We start from the raw sequence: 10,153 nt of genomic DNA, 5'->3' as shown, positions 1-10,153 counted from the left end.
ATAAGCAGCAATAAACAAAAGTTCTATCATTTTTAAGAATCCTGAGGTTTGGGGTTGGAGAGATGACTCAGCAGTTAAGAGTACTGGCTGCTCTTGCAGAGGACCTGGGTTTGAATCCCAGCACCCCCATGGTGGCTAACAACTGCCCATAACTCCAGTTCTAGGGGATCTGATGCTTTCTTCCATGCTCCATGGGCACTTAACATATGAAGACATAACACTCATACATAAAATAAAAAAAATAAATATAAAAATAATCCTGAGGCTAAAATGTTTGACAACTGTTGACTAGAGATAAATTTAAAAATACACCGAAAACAACAGGCTCCTACCGCATTTCAATCATCATGTCTTCAAGTAATTCTGATGAATCTCTGCTATAGATTCGGATGTAGAATTGACTAGGAGAGATGATATATTCCACAAAGACCCCTACAAGGGTACTGGTATCTAATGGTGGAAGTCTGCATAATTTCTTTGCATGTACAGCATCTGGTGGGATATCACGGTTTGCCACTGCCAAGCTGAGCTGTGATTTGTTTGTTTCTACTTGCTATCAGTGGGGGAAAGTGAAGAAAGAAATCATAAAAGGCTTTAAAGAATATTTCAAATCCTATGACAATATTTCTCAAAGTATATTTTATGAATCACTTTTATCACAGTCATCTGGAAAATTATAAAAATGCAGATTCTTGGGCTCAAGCCAGAATTACTGATTCAGAACACTTAAGAATGAAGCTTACAGCCAGGCATGGTAGCACATGTCTTTAATCCTAGCACTCGGGAGACAGAGGCAGGTAGATCTTTGGGAGTTCAAGGCCAGCCTGGTCTACACAGTGAGTTTCAGGCCAGCTGGGGTTACAGGGAGACCATGGCTCAAAAAACAGACAAAAAGAAAGGAAGGGAGGGAGGGAGGGAGGGAGGGAAAAGAAAAGAATGGAGCTTACAATCACATATTTTAAAAAAATTATTCAAGTGACTTTTACTTACATAATGAAAATACTGGTCAAGGAGTTAAAGAGTGCTATGCAAATGTCCTCAACAAAGTGAGCAACATAGCATCTCAAATATTCAGGCTGAGGTATAATGGATTTTCATCCTACCTAATAGATAACTTTAAGGAACGGATCAAATTCCAGGCTAGTCTTCCAATCAAAAACAGGATTTTGCAATCACTCTCATTCTAAAATAAGTTTTTTTTTTCCTCTAGGCCTCCTTAATATAGCAGGCTTTCAAAATTTCTTCATTCTATGGAAAAAGCCAGCTACTGTAAAGAATAAGCAATTAATTCCTTGGTAGCAATTAAATAAGTGGGAGACTGTACAAATTGTTATGGTACAGAGCCCAAACACAGCCTCTACACTCTCTAAAGCCAAGTCCTGAGGATTTCAAACCTCTCCTGTGAAATTCGGGAAGAGAGAAATCAGCAATGCCATCAGGAGAGAACTGTTAAATTTCAATCATCTGAAAATAGAAAATCTGAAAACAAGAAATGTGACATAAAGTGACTTTGGACAAAAGAACTGCTCTCTTCTAAGATGATGTATCTAGAAATAAGATTTTTTTTTTCCCTAAGTAGCACTTTGGTTTAAAGAAGCATTTATTCAGTTACTTTGCCTAGTCTACAAAGTCTTTAAACCCCATTTACCAGCTGTAAAGGTTTGACCACCAGATTAGTCTTCTTGTAAATCTTCTGCTCTGGCTCTTTGTGGTTCTTCAAAGGGCAATCCCATGAAGTCTTCTTAGCTGCTGTAATAGACAGTGAATTTCTAGAGGGACTGGAGACCCAAGCATTGGCTTCTGTTTTCTTGTCTGGTTGAACTAAACATGAATTTCTGAGTGATGAAAGAGCTCTACCTGAAATGGAAAATACAGTATCTGTGCTTATCTATTACAGTATGGGTACCACAGTTACTAAGCATTTTCTGTATGCTGGCACTGGAGAGATGATGAGCAATGTCAACTTGTCCTTGCAGACTTTTCAGCTGGAGACACAAGGAAAGTCCTAGATGAGAAACAAATCCTACATTTTTTCACATTGGGGCAAAAGGAGTTTGTAGTTTGGTAAGGTGTCTTAAAATATGGTAAATGGTCTTATTTTTCATCTTCCTGATTTCCATTAATTAATTCTTCTAATTGGGCAGTGAACATTCACTGCTTAATGTACAATGTACACACTTTTAAATAGTCTATAATATTATATCTTAACTCTAAGAGACTTACAAAATCAACCACATATTTTGTTGAAATTTACGCATGTATGATGTATGACATATATACATGTATGTATATATGCATGTATACCAATGTTTGGCACATTAATGCAATCCTCAGATCTACAACCACAGAGACTCCTAAAGAATAAAGTCATAATCACATTAAGATGTATGTACAAAAACATTTATCAAACAGGATGTACCTCAGTAGCTGGATGCTTACCTGGTGTGAACGAGGCCCTGAGTTTCATCCTCTTCACAGCAAAATTAATAAAAAGTTAAAAATATTAATCACCATGCTTTCATAATGATAAATATGGACACATTCTTAATATCCACCAACAGGAAACTGATTAAACAAAATATGTAAGAATTGTATACAGGGGTCTGGAGAAATGGCTCTGCAGTTAAGAGCACTGGCTGCTCCTTCAGGGGACCCAGGTTCGATTCCCAGTATCTACATGGCAGGTAACAACCATCTGTAATTCCAGTTCCAGAAAATCTGATGTGCTCTTGTGACTTCTGCAGCCATTTCACAACACAGGTACACTTACATACATGCAGGCATTACATTCATATACATAAAATAAAATAATAAACATTTTTAAAGATTGAACTCAGAAGAAAATGTAGGGATAATTAGACCCTCCTCATGCTATCCCCACCCCTACTTTGGGCTTAGGCCCCTCTCCTGGCACGTCAGAACCCAGCCACCAAATTCCCATAGTCTCAAATTGGCCCTAGGACCCTTTTTTTCTGCAAGAGAGCTCTTAACCAGCCAGCCTGGAACCATCCTGATCAGCCAATAAAAAATCAAAAGTGAGAATCCGAGACACAGACCAAGTAACTATTCACACCTGATCAGAAAGCAATTAAGCTACATCAACAATATAAACAGAACCAAACTACGAATAACAAGCGCAGATTAGAATTTCATATCAGACACACAACCAACAAAAGAAATCCATGTGCCCAGTCCACAACGCAAAAACACAAATATGAAAATCCAAGATACGTCCTCATGAAAATCTACCAGTCCTACAGACATGTACTACAATGAGAATTGCCCAGAGGAACCCCTGGTCACAGAATTTAAAAGAACAATCATATATATAATCAAAGAATTTATCGGCTTAAATAAAAACATACACAACTCAAAAAACTCAAGCTCTTGACTGAAGCTCAAGAAAATATGAATATACAGCTGAATGAAATGACAAATTCAATTCAGGATTTGAAAAGTGGATTCATGAAGGAGAAATATTGAAGAAAACTCAAGCTGAAATGAAGATGGAACTAAAAAACTCAATAAGCCAATTTGAAATGACAGGAGAACACCTCACAAGCAGAATGAATGAAATGGAAAACATAAAATCAAGACTAGATGACAAAGCTGAATTGGACTGCTCAAGCAAAGAATATGAAAAAATTAAAAACATAGGAGTGGAATATGCAGGATATATGGAACATCATAAAAGGATCAAATCATGAACATAGAGGAAGGAGAAGATTCTCAGGTCAACAGCATCGACCAGATCTTCAACTGGATTATAAAAAAAAAGTTCCCAGAGTTAAGGAAACACATACCTATATTGATACAAGAAGCACACAGAACACCAATTAGACAGGAGCAGAACAGAAACTCCCCATCGCATATCATAATAAAAACACTAAATGTATAGAACAAAGAGAGGGTACTGAAAGCTGCAAATGGAAAAATGACAAGAATTATAGCTGACTTTTCAGTGCAAACTATAAAAGCTAGAAGAGCCTGGAGCAAAATATTCCAAGTTCTAAATGACCATAGATATCAACCCAGAGTACTTTACCCAGAAAAACTATTATAGTTGAATGGAAAAGAAAACTCTTCCATGATACAAATACACCAAAAGAATTCATGTCCAGCCCTACAGAGAAAGCAATACAAAGGACGGAAAAACGAAAAGACCATACTCAAGAGGTTACAGAAAGGAAAAAAAAAAATGAAAGTACAGAAACACAAAATAAGGCTAAGAACACTAACAGAAAATAAAATGACAGTAACAAATCTATACTTTTAACAATAGCTCTAAATCAATGGCCTCAACTCTGCAGTCAAAAGACACAGGCTAGTTGAATGCATTAAAAAACAAAATTTGTCTACTTATTGTCTATAAGAAACTCACCTTATCGCCAAGGATAGGCGTCACCTAGGATAAAAGGATGAAAAAAACATATTCCAAGCAGGACTTGATATTCTAATATCTGACAAAATAGACTTCAAGTTAAAATTAATCAAAATGGGTAAAGAAGGTTACTATATTCTAATCAAGGAAACAATTGACCAAGAAGACAGCACAATCATAAACATATATGCACTAAACTCTAGTGCATCCAATATCATAAAAACAGTCTGTTAGACTTAAAGACACAGATTAACTCCAATTAAGTAATAGTAGGTGTCTTCAATACCCTACTTTCTCCAATAGACAGGACCTCTGGATGAACAATAAACAGAGACATATGAATTAAATTACATCATACATCAAATAGACCTAACAGACATCTACAGAATATTCTACCCATGCACCAAAAAACACACATTCTACTCAGCAGTCCACAGAAAGTTTTCTAAAATAGACCAATACTGGGGCACAAAACAAACCTCAACAAATACAAAAAAAGTAACTAATTCTATATATTCTGTCAGATCACAATGCAATAAAACAAAATCAACAGCAAAAGAAGCTCTAGTAAGTACGTGAACTCATGGAGATTAAATAACCCACTCCTGAATGATGAATGGAGCTAAGAACTCAAGAAAGAACTCAAAGTACTCCTGGAACTAAATGAAAATGATAATACAACACAGTAAAGCACATTAAAAGCAGTCCTAAGAGGAAATTTATAGCTCTAAGCACCTACATTTAAAAAAAAAAAGAACCAGAAAAACACACATTAAATGACTTAATGGTACAACTTAAGAATTTGTAAAAGCAAAACCCAATCCCAACAGATGAGAAGAAATAATAGAAATGAGAGCAAAAATCAATGAGCTAGAAACAAAACTGAATGCAATGAATCAATGACTCTAAAAGCTGTTTCTTTGAAAAGATAAACAGAAAGATATAACCTTAGCCCAGCTAACCAACAGAAAGAACAAATCCAAACCAACAAAATCAGAGGTAAAAGAGGAAACATCACAACAGACACACACACACAAAAATCCAGAACATTATAAGGGAATGCTTTAAAAACTTTAATAAATTTGAAAATCCAAAAGAAATGGACTAATTTCTAAATTCAATGGCTCTACCAAAGTTTAACCAAGATCAACAGTTTAATTAATTAGTTTAGTTTAGTTAGTTAGTTAGTTAGTTGTTTTTGAGACGGGGTCTCCCTGTAGTCACAGCTGGTCTGTAACTTACTATGGAGACCAAGCTGGCCTGGATCTCACAGAGATCCACCCACCTCTGCCTCCCAAGTGCTGGGATTAAAGGTGTGTCCAACCATGCCTGGCAAAGAGCAATGGTTTAAACAAACTTGTAACAAATAAGCAAACTGAAACAGGCCCAGATGCAGTCACAGCAGAATTTTAACAGACCTTGAAAGATCTACAACCAATTCACTTAAGTTATTCAGAAAGATAGAAACAGAGCAAGAACTCCCAAACTCCTTCTATAAAGCTAGTATCACTCTAATACCAAAACCACATAAAGATACAACAACAAACAAAACAAATAAAACAAAACAAAAAAAACCTATAGGCCCATATCCCTAATGATGATAGAAGCAAAAATTCTCAAAAAAATATTAGCAAATCACGCGCGCACACGCACATGCGCGCATCAAAAAGATCATCCATTATGACCAAGTTGGCTTTATTCCAGATATGCAGGGATAGTTCAATATGTTTAAGTCAATAAATGTAATAAATCACATAAATGGACTTAAAGACAAAAATCACATGGTCATGTCAATAGATACAGAAAAGGCCTTTGACAAAATTGAACATGTATTTATGTTAAAAGTCTTAGAGGGAATTGGACTGGAGGGAAGAATCTCAACATTAATTAAAGCTATATATAATAAACCCATGGCCAATATCTTTCTAAATGGAGAAAAACTGGAAACATTCCCACTAAAATCAGGAACCAGACAAGGCTATCCACTGTCTCCACTCCTCTTGCTAGATCAGTAAGACAAGAGAAGGAGATAAAAGGGGTACTAATTGGAAAAGAAGAGGTCAAATTATCCCTTTTCACAGGTGATATGATACTATACTTACGACATCCCAAAAATTCCACCAGAAAACTCCTAGAGCTGATTGACACTTTCAGTAAAGTGACAGGTTACAAAATTAATCTACAAAAATCACTACCTTTCTATTTGTAGATGATATATTCTACATAAGAGATCCAAAAATTCTACGAAAAATTTGTAGAAATGATCAACACTTTAAACAAAGTGGCAGGAGAAAAAAATTGGCTTACAAAAATCAGTAGCCACAGACTCAGAAAAAAAAAATTGACATATGTCCTCCCTGATATGGGGAACCTAGAACCAAATCCTGGTGAGTTTGTATCCAGACATAACTACAGGAACCAGGATAATGGGAAGGAACCAGGGAGGTAAAGGAAAAGAAAGAACCTGAAAGAGAAAAACAGTAGGAAACAGGCTTAATAAGGGAGATATGGATAAAAATTGGGTTTGCGGGGGGAGGGTATACAAGGAACCTAGAGAATAAAGGGAAAGACGGAGCTCAAGAGAGGTAGGACCATTGGAGAAGGGTATTATTAAGGGAGAAAGGGGAAAAATGGGGCACCTTGATTGGGGAAACCATGATGGAGGGGTGAGACAATGCAAGACATAAATAATGCCTAGCTAGTTTTAAAAACCAGAGGGAACCATATTAGTCAAACAACCTACTGACAAATTATACATACCAAATCAAGAAATATATGTCTAGGTAAGGTTTATCTAAGAACAATTGGTCTTTGCCCAAGATTTATCTACATGACACAAAGTAATTAAAAGTACCAGACTGGTGGAAGTGGAACTAACCTTCTTGGATGTTTAACAGACATACTTTGAGGCCTATACTAATATGTCAGAGGGACATAAAGGACAGTTTTGCTCCTTGCCCTCCTAGATCAACTAGTTCTAGGGGACTATGAGCATCTCTCAAAATGTCCTGTAATTCCGGTGGGCCACCTGTACTCTTGATCAAGGAGGCCATGGAGACCCCAAAAGATGGACTCAAACCAGTGTCCAGTCTACAAAGAGAAAGGTCAACATAGCGGAAACATTTCCTCCATGCTTCCAAGAAAAGTCAGCCATGGTTGAGCAGGACCTTTGACTTATCTTCACATAGGCAGAACTGGTAAAAGAAAGGAGCCAGGGGCTCCTCCCAAGTCCATGTGTCCCCTGAGGAACAGATCCTCAAACAGAGCTAAAGAGTAAAAAGAAATTGGTTTATCTGGACCAACTGTATGGCCTTAAACACCCAAAAGGAAAGTATAACCAAAGATTAAATGAGCCAATATAATTTTTAAGAGTCCATATGTATAGCTAAAGGCTACATAACAAGCAACAATGCCAGATAGGAGATATCTTCTTTTGAGTTGTTGGCCAGGGTGGGCAAAGGGACCCCCAGATAGTAACCCAGCATAGAACTGGGAGAATGAACAGCAGACCCAAATCTTATGTAAAGGAATATTGACAACTGATTGCTGCTAGATGAAGAACAGCTGACCTTCCTAAAACAAAGACCTCTAGATAGGCTGACTAGATTCACCAAATGGATAAATAGTGGGGAATGGCTGGGGGTGCCAACAACAAAGAGGACAGTAGCAGGGATGACAGAGTATAAGGGCTCTAGTTGGGGGAGGCTATGGGAGGGTGCCATCTGGGAAGTGGGTGTGTAGATGAATATGATGGTTTGGGATGTTCTGTGTGATATACACGCAAAAAAATTAACAACCTAAAAGAAAAGAATTATATTTGAGGAGGAAGCATTAAAACTTACGTCATGTTAATTAGTAGAGGTGATAAACATTACCACTGAAATCTACCTTATGACATACATGGGTGCCAAGGATCTGAGTGCAACAGATTATGACTAGTAATAATCAGATATATACAGATTAGAGATCCATGTGCCAACATCAGTGTTATTAGCAAAAATAATGAGTCCTTCTGTAAGAAACAGTATATTTTTAAATGAAATGGAGATTTATTTTAAAAGTTCAAAACTCATTCAATTTTGTGTCTTACAGGGTTTATACTGAGGTCAATATTGTATAACTGTATTAATTCAACAGTGAACCTAAAAATTTTACAGCCACTTTTGAAAGAGATGTATCTTTGCTCTGGAAACTGTTATTGGGTATGTTAAAGCTATAATGAAATGCTTCTTCTAAAATATGTGTGTGTGTGTATGGATATAGTTGCTTCCCTGGGCCTGCACGACCCGCCAGCCTCTCTCTTGGGTAAGTCCATCATTCCCTCCATGCCTTGACTCCCCCAGCTGCTTTCACCCTCCCATCTCCCCTGCCTGTCTCTCGTCCTAGCCTGGGTGCTGTCCCATTCCTTGTCGTGGTGCCCCAGACACCAGGTGAACCACCACAGCTTCCTGATCCTTTGCATCCATACTCAGTTCCTTCTTGCGGTCCCCAGGAGCCCTCTGGGCCCAGTCCCACCCTCACCTCCCTCTGCTTCCTAGGGCTGCACAACCCTCCAGCCTCTTTCCTGGACACCGGGACTGACATCTCGGCTTCCTGATCCTTTGCATCCAGACCAACTCAGTTCATCAGTGCAGTCCCCAGGAGCCCTTGGATCCTCTTCCTGCCCCCATCTCCCTTTGCATCTCTGGGTGGCATGGCCAGCAGCTGCCCAAGACAAGCATCTTTCCTGGGCCCTGCTCCCAGGCCAGTCAAATCACCAAATTCCTGAGGACAACATCTTTCCTGGAGGGATCCAGACTTTAGGAGAAAGCCTGAGAGCATCTGATCCTCATCTGACTTGGGCCTCTGTGGGAACTCCTGAAGACAAAAGCAATCTGGCCATTCCAATATAAAATCAAGAGAGAGAACCAGAACCTTAGATGAACCAGCTTTTCATGCCCCAAAAGTAAACCAAAAGACACATCAAGTTTACAAAAAGAAGCAAACCTAAACTTGAAGGCTTGAGTCTCACACAAGAATCAGAAACTACAAAAGAAATACACATGTCAAAATAACAGAGAAAAACAATGACATGAATAACCAAAATATCATATCCCCACCAAATACCAATAGTCCTCTAGAGGAGCACAATGAGAATCCTCTAGAGACAATGCAGGACATGGAACTCAAAAGAACAATGATGAATATGATAAAAGAATTCAGTGAATTTAAAGAACACACAAAGAAATCAAAGAACTGAAGGAAGACAGGGATAAACTTCTGAATGAATTCAGAAAAGAGCTAGAAATATCGAAGACTACTCCAGCTCAAATGAAGAAGGAAGTGAAACACTCAGTAAGCCAATTAGAAACAACAGGAGAAAGCCTCACCAACAGGATGAATGAAATGGAAAATAGAATAAATATCAAGACTGGAAGATAAACTAGACCACTCACGCAAAGATTATGAAAAATTTAAGAAAGCAAAAGAATGGAATATGCAGAAATTGCGTGACACCATAAAAAGAACAAACTTCCGAATCATAGGCATACAGGAAGAATAATCCCAAGATAATGGCATGGACCAGATCTTCAACAGAATCGTGGAAGAAAATTTCCCAAAATTAAAGAAAGACATGCCCATACAAATACAAGAAGCATATACAACACCAAACAGACAGGACCAGAAAAGAAACTCTCCATGGCACATCATAGTAAAAACACTGAACATACAAAACAAAGAGACAATACTGAAAGATGCAAAAGAACATCAACAAGTCACATATAAAGGAAA

The 10,153-nt window shown here is 37.8% G+C and overlaps 1 protein-coding gene across 5 annotated transcripts in view; it reads right to left on the bottom strand.

Moving 5' to 3' along the window:
* The window catches only part of Tdrd5 (tudor domain containing 5), a 71,658-nt gene that overhangs the window by 35,863 nt on the left and 25,642 nt on the right, over nt 1-10,153 (bottom strand). For 3 of the 5 annotated variants that reach the window (XM_029560210.1, XM_029560208.1, XM_029560209.1), the window contains 2 exons: nt 1,649-1,821; nt 333-553 (listed from right to left, as the gene is read on the bottom strand). In XM_029560210.1, the coding sequence (XP_029416070.1) occupies nt 333-553; nt 1,649-1,821 (394 nt within the window). Of the gene's footprint in view, nt 1-332; nt 554-1,648; nt 1,858-10,153 lie in introns of all 5 variants that reach the window. The other 2 variants (XM_008826140.2, XM_008826142.2) reach the window with 1 other exon arrangement.

Source organism: Nannospalax galili, unplaced genomic scaffold (assembly GCF_000622305.1).
Source record: "Nannospalax galili isolate Female #2095 unplaced genomic scaffold, S.galili_v1.0 scaffold429, whole genome shotgun sequence".
In the NCBI taxonomy this organism is placed as follows: domain Eukaryota; kingdom Metazoa; phylum Chordata; class Mammalia; order Rodentia; family Spalacidae; genus Nannospalax; species Nannospalax galili.
Note: the sequence above shows the minus strand (reverse complement) of the source record. Positions and strands in the feature narration are given on the sequence as shown.